This window comes from Protopterus annectens, chromosome 1.part1, assembly GCF_019279795.1.
Source record: "Protopterus annectens isolate FY-2018-M chromosome 1.part1, PAN1.0, whole genome shotgun sequence".
In the NCBI taxonomy this organism is placed as follows: Eukaryota; Metazoa; Chordata; order Ceratodontiformes; family Protopteridae; genus Protopterus; species Protopterus annectens.
In genome coordinates this window covers 1,434,806,061-1,434,823,133 of record NC_056726.1, presented here as the reverse complement: position 1 = coordinate 1,434,823,133, position 17,073 = coordinate 1,434,806,061, and the positions used below count along the sequence as shown (strand labels likewise).

Sequence of the window (17,073 nt, the reverse complement as noted above, 5' to 3'; positions counted from 1 at the left end):
AAAAGGCTTCCATAAAACCTCTACTTAAAAGTAAAAGGATACACAAATAGTGTAAATCCTTCTCTTTTTCTCCTTTCTTTTCATTCATATATTTATGTCATGTACATTTCGTTTTTTCATATGCTTCTATGGTATATTATTGATAGATGTTATGTTAAAGTTCTAAATATAAATAGGATGCTTCTTTTAATATTTTACTTTATGCCTTTAAATTAATTGGATTTTAATTGTTTAGGCATATGATTGGGCAATAGAGATTTGATTTTTGTATTAAATGAAATGTAACAAATTTTAGTTAGATGGTCTGATGAAGCTCTTTAGCGAAAGCGCTTACCACTGCTGATGTCTTTTATTTGAATAAATACATGTTTTTATGGTTAAAGAAGAGAACAGAGTGCCTGGTTATCTCGCTGCTGTATTTTACTGTGGATTACTGATTTTATTCACTTTCGGCAACAGGACATTTACCCTGTGGAGTACTATTTGTTTTATCATTTTAAAACCTAAATAGAGTTAACAAATCAGGCCAAACTGCTAGGAATTACTATTGACAGCAAACTTAGCTTTGACTTGCATATTAATAACGCAATAAAAAAGATTAACTTCAAATTAGGCAAACTTTACAGAAACAATCAATACTTAGACAAATTCATACGAATAAAACTTTTAAAAGGTCTTCTCCTTCCAACCTTAATATATGCATCTCCTGTCTTCACCAATCTCCACAACTCTTTGCAATACAAACTGTAGTCCTGTTATTATACGATTGCAAAATTTGAGTCAACCCAACCAAATCACACCCACCATTGCCAGGCCACTAGACAACTAACTGGCTAGAATTTGCACATTGCCTACATTACACACAACTTACCTTTGCCCATAAACTCATTTATAAAGCCGAGTTTTGCCCTTCCCTGAAAAATTTCATTGAACCTCACGTCCCATTCAAAAATATACTCTCTAACAACAAACACCTACTTAAAGTATCAAAACCTAGTAAAGGAGCTTGTAGCTGCCTCTCTTCCCATTCCATAACTAAGCTGTGGAGCACCCTCCCATCGTCAGTTACAGAATTAGACAACATAATCCCCTTTAAAAGAAAATTTAAACAACATCTCACTGATAACTCCAGCTGCACATGCAACACATATCCACAGCCTCCTTAATCTAGCAAAACTGTTTCACGTACCAAATATACTTATGTATATGTTATGCTGTTACACCATATGAGTTATCCCTAATCTTTAGTATCTTAGTCCACACATTTATACAACTATCTTAACACATTTTTTCTGCACTGTCATTTTCTACTTTTAATTCTACCATTAAATACATGCCACCTATAATCTACATATTCCCACCACCTAAATATGAGTCTAACTTTATATCTATCCTACCTCTAAGTTTAACTCTCTAATTCTACCCACCCACTACACTTACCTTTCCCTTTTTAGGTTCATAGGTTCATAGGTTCATACTAGGCTATCTGCCCTAGGGCATTTATAAGCCTAGCCAGAGTGTGTTTGGCTTTCGCCACCCATTTTAAATTAATTTTGCTATGCCTTTTTTTGAGGTTAGTATACTGTGCCTCTGTCTAACAGTGACACAGAAGTGATAGTCGGGGTAAACCTACGATCTCCCATCCACTCATCAAGATTCCTCTTGAAGAGAGTCAATGTGGGACTCTGCCTAACCTGGACCGGGATTTTATTCCAGAGTGAAGGGAGCCTCTGGGTTATGAATCTGTCCCTCCAGCATGTCCTATTTATTTCAGTGCTGAGGTTCAAGTCTCTCGAGCACGTAGCTTGATGGGATTTGGATTTTCTGAGGTGCAGCATGTCCATTAATTCCAGGTTGGACATGGCTTTATACATCAGGCACAGATAAGCCTCTGAGCAGGTGGTATGCCACTGAGTAGAGCTGGAGCTTCAACACAACTCTGTGGCAGATGTAATTACTGTCAATATATTAATACAGCCAACACCTTTATGCACCCAGATCTGGATAGAGAATTCACCTTTAAAGCAGTGGCTAATTGTTTCACATCTAATGTGGTCTACCTGGCTGAATGTGAATGCTGCCATTCATTTTATGTAGAGAAGACCAACAGAGTTCTAAAAGATAAGATAAGAGAGCATCTCTACAGCATTAGAATCAAATCTGAACATAATGCTCTCTCAAAACATGCCATGCTGACAGGAGATACACATAAATTTAGTTTTAGAGTTCTGGAAGTGATTCACCCGGATATTCGAGAAGGAAATATAAGAAATTTTACAGAAATTAGGGAGACAAATTAGATTATAGTCCTTAGAGCTGATAGAGGCAAGGGGTTGAAAGAAAAGGCTTCCATAAAACCTCTACTTAAAAGTAAAAGGATACACAAATAGTGTAAATCCTTCTCTTTTTCTCCTTTCTTTTCATTCATATATTTATGTCATGCACATTTCGTTTTTTCATAAGCTTCTATGGTATATTATTGATAGATGTTATGTTAAAGTTCTGAATATAAATAGGATGCTTCTTTTAATATTTTACTTTATGACTTTAAGTTAATTGGATTTTAAATGTTTAGGCATATGATTGGGCAACAGAGATTTGATTTTGGTATCAAATGAGATGTAACAAATTTTAGTTAGATGGTCTGATGAAGCTCTTTAGCGAAAGCGCTTACCACTGCTGATGTTTTTTTATTTGAATAAATACATGTTTTTATGGTTAAAGAAGAGAACGGAGTGCCTGGTTGTCTCGCTGCTGTATTTTACTGTGGATTACTGATTTTATTCACTTTTGGCAACAGGACATTTACCCTGTGGAGTACTATTTGTTTTATAATTTTAAAACCTAAATAGAGTTAACAAATCAGGCCAAACTGCTAGGAATTACTATTGACAGCAAACTTAGCTTTGACTTGCATATTGATAACGCAATAAAAAAGACTCACTTCAAATTAGGCAAACTTTACAGAAACAATCAATACTTAGACAAATCCATCCGAATAAAACTTTTAAAAGGTCTTCTCCTTCCAACCTAATTCCAGTATCACATAGTCCCACCACATCAGCGAACCAAACACATAAATACACAAAAACATACTCGGAGGCTCTAAATAAAAATCTACCTAAGCAAAAGAGACCTCCAAAGCAGACATCCAAGCAAACGCTACCTCAAAACAAAACACGCACAACACATAGCCCACAAAGTCAGTGTGCCAAGCAGCCACAGCCCTTAAGGCTGAATAACACACCTGATACTCTTGTAACAGGTGACTCTACTGTCAGACACACTGACGTCCCGCTCACCAGGCTGAATAAAGAGAAGGTCATGGTGAGCTGCCTGTCGGGTGCTAGGATCTGCCACATAACGCAAGCACTCAGGTCATCCCAAAGCAAATACAAATATGACTCAGTCATTGTACATGCTGGTGTGAATGACCTGAGACGTACCTCCCTGGACTACATGAAAAGAGACATAGAGGAGCCCTCTGATCATGTAGCCCAGGTTGGTATAACCCTGACCTTGAGCAGCATCTTACCCTCACCTAGAATGATGCCACAGTACAAAGACAAAATGATCGATTTTAACAATTGGCTAAAATTTTGGTGTAATTCAAAGGGGATCCAGTGTCTGTCAGCCTGGGATGACATACTCGACAAGCCATGTTGCTTCGCTAGGGATGGCTTGCACCTGTCACCACTGGGCTTTCGGATATTGGCAAAGGCTCTTGCCACCCCATAGTGCCTTTTTAAGGCAAGGCTCAAAAGTCAAACCCACCCCCATAGACAGCACAAGGAACAAGAAACTAAGGGTAATGCTGCTAAACACCAGAAGTCTTAACCTCAAGATGCACGCACTCGAAGCTCTCCTCAGTATGGAGAACATCGATATCTGTGCAGTGACAGAAACCTGGTTCAAGGCACCAGAGAGCACCCCAGCACTATCAGGCTATACCTCATATCATGCTTTTCGGCCCCAAAACCCGGACCGAACCACAAAAGGAGGGGGAGTTTCCATATTTATCAAGGATATCCACACCTCCAGGTTAGTGGCATTGCACGAAGTATCAGAGACCATCCATGTGCAACTAACAGTGGGCAAGACTGCTTTTCAGTTTATAGCATCCTACAGACCACCCTCTCAAAGTCAGGAATCCCACTCGGCTTTCCTGAAAACATTGGAGAACATGAAGATCTCTCCGAACACCATTATATTGGGTGACTTCAACTACCCAAACATTGACTGGGAGCACTACTCAAGCCCCAGCACCTTAGTCCAAAGGTTCCTGGAAATTATAAACTCAAATGCTATGGAACAACTAGTCACCACTCCCACAAGAGGGGACAACATACTAGACCTGATCATTACCAGCATGGGGACTGTATGCTCCACACCAGAAGTATATCCCTCATTGGTAAGATCAGACCATAAATTAATTTCACTGGATGTCCACATCCCGACCCCACCCCCAGCCCAGAAAACCACAGTGAAAAACTTCTCAAAAGCTAACTTCTCACTTCTCAAAACCGAAATGGAATCCTTCAAGGCCCCAGGGCCAGTGGAAACTATGGCCCAAACTGCAGAATCCTATATAAACGCATTCTACGGACATCTCCAGGAATGCATGGATCATGCTATCCCAAACAAAACCAAGACCCAATCATCCAAAGGCAGACGTCCAGTCTGGTGGACCTCTGCCATAAATAAACTGTACAAAAGAAGGAGGAAGCTACTACATGATAGAGCAAAATCCCTAATAGGGAAGGCATCTCTGATCAGTACTAGCAAAAATTACGATCCCTCATAAAATCCTCCAAGGCCAGCTTCGAGATAAATTGCACAGGACACCAAAGACAATCATAAGGCTTTTTTCAGTTATGTTAGAAACCTGGGATGCAACTCCCAGACTTGTTCTGAGTTGATACTAAACGACAAAAATACACTGAACCCACAGACATCGCCAATATCCTGGCAGACAGGTTCAGTGCAAACTTCTCCACCCCTCCCCCAAAAGAGCAAGTATCTATCCCAGCAGAGGGCTGCCTCCCAAACATCTCTGATGCTCAGGTGAAGGCTGCCCTCTCCAAAGCAAAACACTGCTTCCATGGGACCAGGTGACGCCCCAGGTTGCGTCCTACATGAACTCCAAGAGGAACTAATCCCTCAAATAAAACAGCTATACAATCTCAGCCTCACTACAGGATATGTGCCCACAGAATGGCGTACAGCAACAGTGGTCCCACTCCACAAAGGTGGAGCCTCTACGGACCCTGGAAACTATCGCCCATAAGCCTGACTAGCTTAGTCTGCAAGGCTATGGAGAGGATCATCATGGAGCTCATAAACAAAGACATTGGGGACCTACAGACACTAGATCCTACCCAGTTCGGCTTTGTCAAGGGCAGATCCTGCCTTTTGAACCTGGTTGACTTCTTTGAAAGAGTCACCAAAGCCATAGATGAAGGGAAGGTAGTCCACACAGCCTATCTGGACCTTGCAAAGGCATTTGACACAATACCCCACTGGCATCATAGATAAGCTATCCAGCTTAAATATAAACCCCTATGTCACAAGATGGGTCACAAATTGGCTCAAAGACAGAACCCACAGAGTGAGAGTTGCTGGAGCCATGTCAGACTCGAAACCGGTCACAAGTGGCATCCCACAGGGTTCTGTCCCGACCACTCTTGTTCGGTATATACTTTTCCGAGGTACAGGCAACGTGGGAGGACTATGGCTCACCAAGTTCGCAGACGACTGAAAACTGGGCCATAATCAACTCTCCAGCTGACACAAACATCCTTAAAAAGGTCTCACAGAGACAGATAACTGGTGCCAGCACCATGGTTTAAAGCTAAATGCCAAAAATGTATAGTCATACCCTTTGGCAAAACAATGTGCCCACAAATTACCACATAGGTGGAAACCCATTAAGTACAGAGAAAGTTATTAGGACCTGGGGACCCAAGTTGATAGCAATCTCTCCTTTGAAAACCACATTGCCAAAGTGGTTAGAAAGACCTTCTACATAGCCTACCTCATCACGAAGGGTTTCACATCTAGATCAAGAGAGGTAATCGTGCCTTTATTCATCCCTCATCAGGCCCATCATAGAATACAATGCCCCTTTTGGGATGTACCTTACCCGACACCTGCAGCAATTAGAAAGACCCCAAAAGTATCTCACCAAGAGGATCAAGGGTCTCAAACAGATGCCATATGCTGCTCGGTTAAAAAAAACAGCTCTACTCAGTTGCATACCGCCTACTATGCCTGACATACAAAGCTATGTCAAATCCAGAATTAATGGACATGCTCCACCTCAGTAAATCTAAATCCCTTAGAGCCACACGCTCGAGGGACTTGAACCTCAGCACAGAAATAAATAGAATTTGCTGGAGGGACAGGTTCATAACCCAGAGGTTCCCTTCGCTCTGGAATAGAATTCCAGTTCATGTGAGGCAGAGCACCTCACTGAATCTCTTCAAGAAGAATCTCGATAGGTGGATGGGAGATCGTAGGTTTGTCCCAGGGATTACTCCCGTGTCACTATTAGACAGAGGCACAGTAAACTAAACCTTAAAAAGGGCACAGTATACTCAAATCAAGGGGTGGCGTAAGCCATACAGAATCAGGCTAGGATTATAGTTGCCTCAGGGCAGATAGCCTAGTATGAACCTATGAACCTATGAACCTATGAGCCTATATATGCATCTCCTGTCTTCACCAATCTCCACAACTCTTTGCAATACAAACTGTAGTCCTGTTATTATACAGTTGCAAAATTTGAGTCAACCCAACCAAATCACACCCACCATTGCCAGGCCACTAGACAACTAAAGTGGCTAGAATTTGCACATTGCCTACATTACACACAACTTACCTTTGCCCATAAACTCATTTATAAAGCCGAGTTTTGCCCTTCCCTGAAAAATTTCATTGAACCTCACGTCCCATTCAAAAATATACTCTCTAACAACAAACACCTACTTAAAGTATCAAAACCTAGTAAAAGAGCTGGTAGCTGCCTCTCTTCCCATTCCATAACTAAGCTGTGGAACACCCTCCCATCGTCAGTTACAGAATTAGACAACATAATCTCCTTTAAAGAATATTTAAACAACATCTCACTGATAACTCCAGCTGCACATGCAACACATATCCACAGCCTCCTTAATCTAGCAAAACTGTTTCACATACCAAATATACTTATGTATATGTTGCGCTGTTACACCATACGAGTTATCCCTAATCTTTAGTATCTTAGTCCACACATTTATACAACTATCTTAACACATTTTTTCTGCACTGTCATTTTCTACTTTTAATACTACCATTAAATACATGCCACCTATAATCTACATATTCCCACCACCTAAATATGAGTCTACCTTTATCTATCCTACCTCTAAGTTTAACTCTCTAATTCTACCTACCCACTACACTTACCTTTCCCTTTTTATACTCCCCCCACCTAAAAAAAAAAAAAAAAAAAAAAAAAAAAAATTGAGCTGTATTTCCAACTGTATAATTTTCCTGCATGCTAATGATACATTGTTACTGTACTGTGCCTTTTTACAACATATGTGCTGTTTAGATAGTTTTCTGCATTATTTCACTTGCTTTATAAGTAATTGTTTCCTTACAAATTCATGTAATGATTTTTGTGTAACTTGGAGCTTTTCTCTCCGGGCCTCCACTGAAAATGGTGCTCAAACCCAGTGGACTTTCCTGGTCAACAAATGTCAATAAATAAATAAATAAATAATAAAATTACAAGCTACAAGCAGTTAAGGTACAGCATGTTAATAGCATAGAGGATAAGTGAGAGATGGCTAAGGTCACAAGGAAGTTTATTAATGAATACAGAGAAGAAGATGGTGGACAAGAATCTATACTGTATGTTCCCAGATTCCTAACTACAGGGTCAGCTATTAAGGGTGTTTTATTGATGGAGTAATTAACTTGGTTGGATGATTTGCCAAAGGATGCTGTAGTGTGTTTCTTTGCAGTGAGTTTTAATCTGTGGCTTTGGCACCAGTCATTTGTTTGTGTTAGACCATCTTGTAGCATGCTTGTTTCATGGATGGAATCAATGATAGTTGCCAGTTTGCAATTTTCTCTGAACTTGGTAAGCCAGAGGCCTTTGACATTGGAGAAGTAGATGCCAAATAGGAGCAATGTTCAACACTGAGCCCTGAGGTACTCAGTGGTGACCTGTCACCTGGTGGAGGTGGTCTCATTAATCCTGACTGCTTGGGTCCTATCTATGAGCCAGACTGTAGTTCAGTGAGTTATGTAGGGATTTATGCCTAGTTTTAAGAATTTGTCAGTAATACCTGAGTGGGGTATTTGTATTGAATTCCTTGTCAAGGCGAAAGTAGGTGGTATCCAACATTTTGCTCTCATTCATAGTGTTGGTGACCCACTCAAAGAATTCTCCCAGGATGAGTAGGTAATACCTTCCCTTAACAAAGCCAAACTGGGATGGGCCCAGGGTCTGTAGCTTGCCAATCTTCTTGTTGATTGTTTCCTTTATAATTTGTTCCATGGCTTTGCATATTAGACTTGTCAGACTGATGGGTCTGCAGTTCAGAGCTCTGGTTGATGGTCCACCCTTATATAGAAGGATGACCATTGTGGCCCTCCATTCACCTGGGACATAACCTGTTTTGAAGCTGTAGTTGAAGTGCCTTAAGTGGTCTTGCTAGGACAAGTTTTAGGCTGTTTAAAAGGCAAGCAAGGATATTGATAGGGACCATTGAAGCAGCATTTTTTGGCCTTAGCAAGCACTACCAGACCTGCTCCATGTTGAGAGTTAAGGGATATGCTAGAGGGGATTTCACAGGGAGTAGCCTGAGGGGCAAGTGGGGGGGTGAGGTTAGAGCTAAGTTTATCAGCTACTAGATTCACTATGCCATCATCTTCAGTGGTATTGTGCTATTTATAACTAGTTTTACACACTGCTGAGTGTCACCTTTAAGCTTGCTTCACAGCTGAAGACTTGTAATTGTCCTTAGCCTAGGATGTGATTCTGACCTCATACTTGGCCTTGTTGGATTTTATTAGACCTCTTAGTTTCTAGTTTAGTTGAATCAGAGAGCTTTTGTCTATATTAGAGTTGATCTTTCTGATTTTGGCCAATACTTTTTTTTTCTTTTGCTATACATCCCATTAAGTTAAGGATTCCACCAGCAGATTTTTTTTTTTTGGGTGGGGCGGGGGTGTTAGATTTCAGATTAACTCTGGTAGGTATGGCAGCCTCAGTGCAGCTATTTACACATTTTTACTGTGTTCTTGGAGTTTTGGGAAACTGTGAAGTTTGGCAAACTATTGCTTGATAAGATAGTTTGCTTTAGAATAGTTCCTAAATGTTACAGGTTTACTTGGGTTTTCTGGGTTGATTTTTATTTCAAGGGGAACAGGTTTGTGTTCCACCCTCACCAATGAGGATGTGACACAGGGGAGGACACAATGCTCTCCCATGTTGGATAGTACTAGGTCCGTATGTTTGATCATCTTGTTGGAGTTGTACATTACTCTCAAAATAAGTCTCCCACAACATAGCAAAGTGGGCATCATAACTTTCAATATAGTTTCGGACCCTATGCTGTCTATTTCTACCCACTAGGCCATTCACATTCCAAGATAATCCCATCAGACCACACACTTCCATCCAGTAGTAGCCCATCTAGTATTAATCAAGACCAATGTTATTATTTTTTCATGGTTTATTTTACTTATCTATTTTATTGTATTTTTTGTTAACTGGGGTAGAGCATTAATATTCACAGATATTTTTCAGACTTGAACAGGGAGAGCTGCCTAGTTTGCTCAGTGTCACACAGTAAGGCAATGGAGGAAGAGAGAATTAAACCCTGGATCACTGGACCACAGGAAATGACTCAATAACAGCTCCTTAATCTTCGTTGTTTACTGACAGACAATGATGGTTGCCAAATTCCCTCTATCTTCTTGAAGCAAACAACTTGTTGTACAAATTCACATGTTTACTCTTTTCTTTTTGTAAGCTTAACCCAATTTAATTTACCATTTTCCAGTGTTTTTTTGTCCCTAAGGGGTACATTTTATAGCCATCAGAAAAGAAAAAAATGAATTAATTCTATCAATCCCAAACAACTTGTTAAAAAAATCTAAGACTAAACTTAAGAGGTACAAGCAATTAAGGTACAACAGCTAAAATATATATTTTCAAGAGCAGCAGTAATATTTTGAACCATTGATCTTATCTAATGGCTAATCTTGCAGATGCATTTTCCTGAATGATAAAAAGGGTCATTTGCTTACATGGAAAGTGGCATCTACATCAGAAGCAAGATATTAAGAAAAAGGAAGATGTCAGCATTCTTCTCCATCATGACAGGTCCTTCCCTCTCATCTGCACAATACATGCTTTCACTGCCTACAAAAATATATTTTTTACCTAAGTAGAAGTCCCACAGTATGAAATCTCAGGTTTCCTAACATGCATCTGTAGCCTGAGTATGTCCTCAACTAACAGCAATGAAATCCTTGTTATGCTTCCCTTCAAGCTAGTAGAACAGGAGCAGAATCATTTCCTTTTTAATATGTTGAAATCATGTTCAAGAACTGAAAAAGCTGAGTAAGAATGCTGCAGAACATTATTGGTTAAACCCAAAGCACTCAATTAATTTGTCTTCATTGACTTAAAGGTAATTTTATCTCCACCAAAACCCCAGTCAGAATGTTCCCAATGATATCTGATATGGTAATAGGGAAATATCCAGACTTTAGCACAATAATACTACTCCCCCCAAAGCCTCAGATGTTTACCTGGGTCATTTTAAAGTCTTGTATTTGATTTTAATATCCTGTTTTGCTTTCTAGTTTTCTCATGCATAGAGGATATTAATACCTTACTGCTGCTAAAAGCCTTGCTTAAACCCAACTGATGAAAAAGGGAAAAGATACACAGTTCAGCCCATCAAAACTATACAGTGTCAATTTCACAGTTTCAAGTTTCAACAAAGACATCATCCCATGATTTATAGTTACACAAAAATTAGTAAATTAGGTTAATGACACAAAATTATTAAGGATATTTAAAGCTAATGTCCAATTTAAAGAAAAAATCCTGTGAGATCATGGTCATACATTTCTATAAAAAGTAGCACAAATGGTAACTGCTCATCTACCAGTGGTTCCTCTTGAACAATATTACTTTCCTCCTGATTCATGTCCATAGTTTTGCTCACATTTTTAAAGTGGGGGGGCTTCTTTTAATCCATTTCCATCTTTTGTTTAACAGGACTTAAGTGATCCTTGGAAGTTGGTGATATGTTGTGCATCATACAGGAGTGAGGACAAGATGCATTTGCTAGTATGAGTCTACTGTTTTTGTTTAAGTAATATTTGTGCCTGTATAACATGCTTAATTTTTGTTTTGTGTGCATTTTTGTTTTTATGTTGTGCAGGATATGGAGACCAAATTTCACCTTGTCATCAATTATTACACCTAGGAGTTTGGTAGATGGCACAATTTTGATTTCTGTATTATTATGAGATAGGACTTTAAAGTCAGAATTGTGTTTATAATGAGATTTGGAGATGAATAGAAGAAGTCTAGTTTTATTGGTGTTTTGCAGAAGTTGGGAGTAATTTATCCAAGCCTCCAGAGAGGAGAATGCTTCTTGGATTATAAATTGTAGCTGGGATAGATTTTGAGAGGAGCAGATGATGGTGGAATCATTTGTGTATTAACGAGCTATTATGAGTTGCTCTGTGAAGGTCATTTGTGAAAATGTTGAAAAGGTGAGGTTCAAGTATAGAGTTTTGAGGGGCACCACTGCTTGTTGGGAGACGGGATGATATGAAGCCTTGCCATGTTTCCACTTGTTGCCTATTTGTTAGAATAGTGGAAAACCACATGATAGATGAGGATGAGAGGACATGTCTTGAGAGGCAATGTAGTAGTTTGGTATGGGAGATGGTATCAAAGGCTTTAGCGAATTCTATGACTAATGCAGACACATATTTACCATGGTCTCTGGATTTGTTTACATTGTCCAAGAATAACAGAAGGGCTGTGGTTGTGCTATGTAATTGCCTAAATCCATGCTGAATGGGCATTAGAAGATCATTTTGAGACTATACTTGAGGAGTTGATGATAGATGCATTTTTCTAATGTTTTGCACAAGGATGATAAGATAGCAATAGGACAAAAGTTAGCAGTCTGTATGGTCTTGCTCCCTTTATGCAATGGGATGATGTGGGACATTTTCCATAATGTTGGAACATAAGACTCAGTAATAGATCAGTTGATGAGAATACTAACTGGATAGGCTGTAGCATCAGCTGCTAATTTGAGGAATTTGGGGGTAGGCTGCCAGCTGCAGGTGGGCCTGCTTTGAGTTTTTATAATAGTTCCTTAATGGGACTAATAGAGATTGGTTATAGTACAAGATATGGATTATTGTTAGCAGGATGGGTAGAGGTTGTTGAAGTGACAGAGGTTAATGATGAGTATAAGGGTATGTGCAGAGAGGAATACTTATTTATGGAATTCTTAGGGAAAAACTGATCGATGAGATTATGGTGGTTAGGATTAGTTGTGGTTGTTAGCTATACTGCCAATGAAATAATAATTAAAGATGGTGGCAGCATGGGCAGGATGGATTACTGGGATGCGGATTAGGATCTGTTTTGGAACCAGCTGTAAGTAGAGAGTTTTTGGCTGACGAGAATTTCTTAGGGTTGTTTTTATGGGTAGGGTTGGAGGTCGATGGAAAAGTTTTTTTTGTCTTTTAGTACATGCTTACCTGATTATGAAGGTGCCTAAAGGTCCACAGGCTGGGAGTAGTTTTATTGTTTAGCCATTCTTTCCATAATCTATTTCTTTGTGCCATTAACTGTTTAGTTAATTTTGTTAGCCAGCCAAGAAGCATAATTTATTTTTATTATTTTTTGTTTTGGGGTGGGGCTGTTAGGGTATTAAAGAATTTAGTGTTAAAATGATCAGCTGCATTGTCATATGGTTAAGATAGTAATGAGGCCAATTTAAGGATGGTAATATGAGAATAAAGTAGTCTAGCTTAAATATGGTGAAGTTACGAGTTGATTTTAACTGGTGTTGGTGTACTATGTGGGCGGTATTCCAAAGACTATATGCTGGTAGGTGGTCACTAAGGGTACATGGAAATGTGCCAAATATAGAGAATTTACTTTGGTCTGAGATGAAAATCCAAGCTAGAAAGGACCCTATTGTAAGAATTTTGCCATATTTGGTTTATTCTGTTATTAGGTGTGAAAACCCATGTAGATTAATATTATCTTTTGGGAAGTCAGATGTTAGTCTTTTTCCAGTTTATATTTAAATCATCTAGGATAATGGTTTCATTGTGAATAGTAATGGATTTCCAAGATAGACTTTCCTCTAGAACTGGTATATTTTACTCTAGGGGATATATTTTGTGCTATACATAGATTCTTTGAGGTATTTAGTTGGAGGAAAGTGATAATAAGCTTTGAGGTTTTGAATGTTGGTATAGAGTTAAGGTAGGGAGTGAAACTAAAGTGGTTAGTACAGAACATCACAAACCATCTGCTGTTTTATGAGTTATATCTGATCTGATTACATTGTAGCCAGGAGATAGTACTTCAGAGTCTTTTATATGAAGTTAAGCCAAGTCTCTGTGGCTGTTAGTTTGTCTAGGGTTTGCTGTGAGATCCAGGCATGAAAGCTAGAGAATTTATTTCAGATACTATGAAAGCTGAGTGTAGTTAAGTGATGTTTTCTGGTATTGGATAACTTTGATTATGTAGTAGAAGGTCCTGGGTTGGTATGTACATCACCAACAAGGGAAAAAGAGAGAATTTTATGGAACTTAGTTTGGAAAATATTGAGTAGATCAGTAGCAAGACATGGTGTTTGAATGTGAGTGATCTGCAGCCCTTATGTAAGGGTTTGATTTTGGTTATAAGCAATGGTGAAATTAATAAGCAAGGTAAAATATTGCTGCAGTTTGGATTATGGTTGGGGAAGATGAAGGATTTATAGCAGTGTTATTGTAGTGATTCATGTGATATATGTGATGACAGAACGTTTTAGAAAGATGATTCAAAGAGTGAAGGTTGTTCTAGAGTAGGAGGGCATAAAATTTTTAAAAATGAGTGGGTGGTTGAACAGCAGATAGTTTTGCTTGGAACTATAGCTGAGTGGGAAGGTTGTGTGTGATGATAGGTGGGTGGTTGAACAGCAGATAGTTTTGCTTGGAACTATAGCTGAGTGGGCAGGTTGTGTGTGATGATAGGTGGTAGGAATATAAAGGTTGGGCAAAGATTAGTATAAAGCTAGAGTAGGAGGGGTGGGTGGGAACTGGAGGGGTGAAGTTGGGGATCACAGTGAAGCAGAGCACAGGTGAACAGAGAGGGTTGCACCACTACACAAACTAACTGTAGAAAGAAAAAAGTCAGTGAGCTACAGAAGAGTTTATTTAGACTGATATACTGCTGCAGGAAGAGATATAGAGAAAGTTTTGGATTTAATACTATGCACCTATAAACTAGGGTTGTTAAAAGTGTGTTATATGCTGATCACAAGAATAATTAAGTGTGTTTTATTATTATTATATTATACACACACACACACACACACACACACACACACACACATATATATATATATATATATATATATATATATATATATATATAGATATATATATATATATGGTTAAAGTTAGACTGAACCCTTTTTAAGACTATAGCAGGGGTCGTAAAACTTGTTAGGATGGGATAAGGGTTCATGTCTAATGCAAATAAGTATAGGAGGGAAAATTAAGATGAGAGTTCAAGGAGGGAAACAAATATTTAACTGCTGATGTCTCTGTATTTTGTGCAGGTCAGAAAAAGCCTAGAGTTTAGTACTTTATAGAACAAATTAGCTTGCTGAAGTAATATGTGCAGGATACTGTTCTGGATGAGTTGAGATCCAGATAGGAGGCTAAAGGAAGTTGTCCAAGGAAACCTTGACTGCTAGTTTAGCAGACAGATTACGCAGTGATGGCAATTTTATTTATGGTGACTCCACTGAAGTCAAATTGCTTAGTTGGCTATAGTCATATGGGCAGGATTATGTTCGTCTGCATGAGTTGAGATATAGCTAGGAGGCTAAAGGGAGTTGGCAAAGTAAGGCATGGTTGCCACTTTAAGGGAGTGCACAAAGTCTCTGGAACAATGGGGACGTGATGGGTTTATCTGGGAGAAAGTAGAGTAGAGAAAAAAAACTTTATTCATTTCCAACCAAGCTTGTTCACTATCTGTGAAAGCCTTGTTGTCCCCAGAAAAAGCTACCTGCAATAACATTGAGTAGAGTATTTTGCATTTCACTTCCAAATGTCACCATTCCTTTACTGTTATTTGTGTGACTTATCCCCTGACTTTATGTCTTGCCTCATTGCCAAGCTGGTCTTATGACGAAGGAAAATTCTTTAAGAGTCAAATGTTCATTTGTTGTACATTAGCATTCACATCTCAATATTGCCGTTAACGCTTTATATATTTTCTATAACAGTGACAGATTTTGCTGCAATGTGTACAGCACAGAATATATATGGAGTGCACTTCATGAAGGCTTTTTGATAAATGTCACCTTCAGTGGCAGAAATATATCAGTGAAGAAAACATCTTGGGCCAGAACAGAAAAAAGTTGAGAAAATGTTATGTTAGGGTTAAAGTGGAAACAACTAATCAAAAACCGATTGTGAATAATGTTTTGAAGGCTCATTTGCTTAAAATGCATGGGAATTTGTTTATAGTGGTGCCTGCTAATGGAACTTCAAAAGAAACACTGATTGCTGTCATAAATGTAATAGTTTTCATAAACAATATAGCATTAGAGTTAATGAATTTCAGGTTGTAAAGCATTTCACATGATGAACATTTACATATTTGTATTTTCATGTTTGTCTGAGTTCAGTAACTCTTTTTTTTCTTTTTTCTCCTTTTATCCCTATATTTATGTTTCAGTATCTGTCTTTGAAATTCTTCTTGCAGGTAAGAATATTACATTATTCTGATGATTAGTAAACTGCTACAGTCAATCTCTGAAATTATTTTAATGTAATACTCTGCCAAGCTTTATGAACATGTGGAAACTAATTGCATTGAAAATAAATTTTCCTTAGAAGTACAAGGTAGATAACCTTTGAGAGGCAGTATATTTGCCTAGAGTTTTGGCTTCTGTAAGCAACACAAAATTGCTATTAATCTCCAGTTTGAACTTGCATTTCTTTTAAGGTCCTTGGCATTTCAACAGACACCCCTGCCACTATATGAAGATATAAAATTTAACATCCCTAAATATCTACACTGCACTTATATAATACAAAAGAAGGACCCCAACTTACAATCAGATGTTTGTGTTTGTCCACACATTAAGCATTAGTATTATGTAGAGATATGCAGAAAAGCACGACAACTAATACACTTTGCAGGTAACATTCAGTGTTGTGCAGTAGCTGCAATGTTGTTAAGACATAATAGTGTTGCTGCTGCTATATCATATAAGTCAGTGCACCTGTCTGTCACAGTGTAAAACTCATCTTCCTTGCAAAGTGCTGACATCAGGACTAGAAGTACATTGACTTAATTTGATGCAGATCAAAGTACCATGCCAGAATAATGAATAAGGCCTAAAGTAATTACAGACCTATCAACCTTATGTGTTTTATCTGTAAAGCCATGGGACATACTATAAAAGATTATATAAACTGTGACATCAAGAATCTTTTTAGACTTGACCATAACAGTTTGGCTTTGTGTAGGGTACATCCTCTTTATTTAATTTGATAAATTTCTTTGAAAGGGTTATGGAGGCTGCAGTGAATGCTTTGGATCTTGACTTCACCAATGCCTTCTACACCATTCCTTATACTGGCATTATATAAAAGGCAAATGCTTTTAAAGTCAACCTATATGTGTAAGATTGATAGAAAAGAGGTTAAAAGACAGAAACCACACAGTGCAAGTTGCAAAAACCTCATCACAAAGTGTGAAAAGGACCAGCAGTGTTCCTCTTAAATCAGTGCTGGGAC

The 17,073-nt window shown here is 38.5% G+C and overlaps 1 protein-coding gene across 1 annotated transcript in view; it reads left to right on the top strand.

The window, feature by feature from the left end:
• Window positions 1–17,073, top strand: part of LOC122816369 (deleted in malignant brain tumors 1 protein-like) — a 785,349-nt gene that overhangs the window by 309,380 nt on the left and 458,896 nt on the right. Inside the window, exon 2 of the mRNA XM_044089117.1 lies at window positions 16,007–16,033. Coding sequence (XP_043945052.1) covers window positions 16,007–16,033 — 27 coding nt within the window. The remainder of the gene's footprint in view (window positions 1–16,006; window positions 16,034–17,073) is intronic.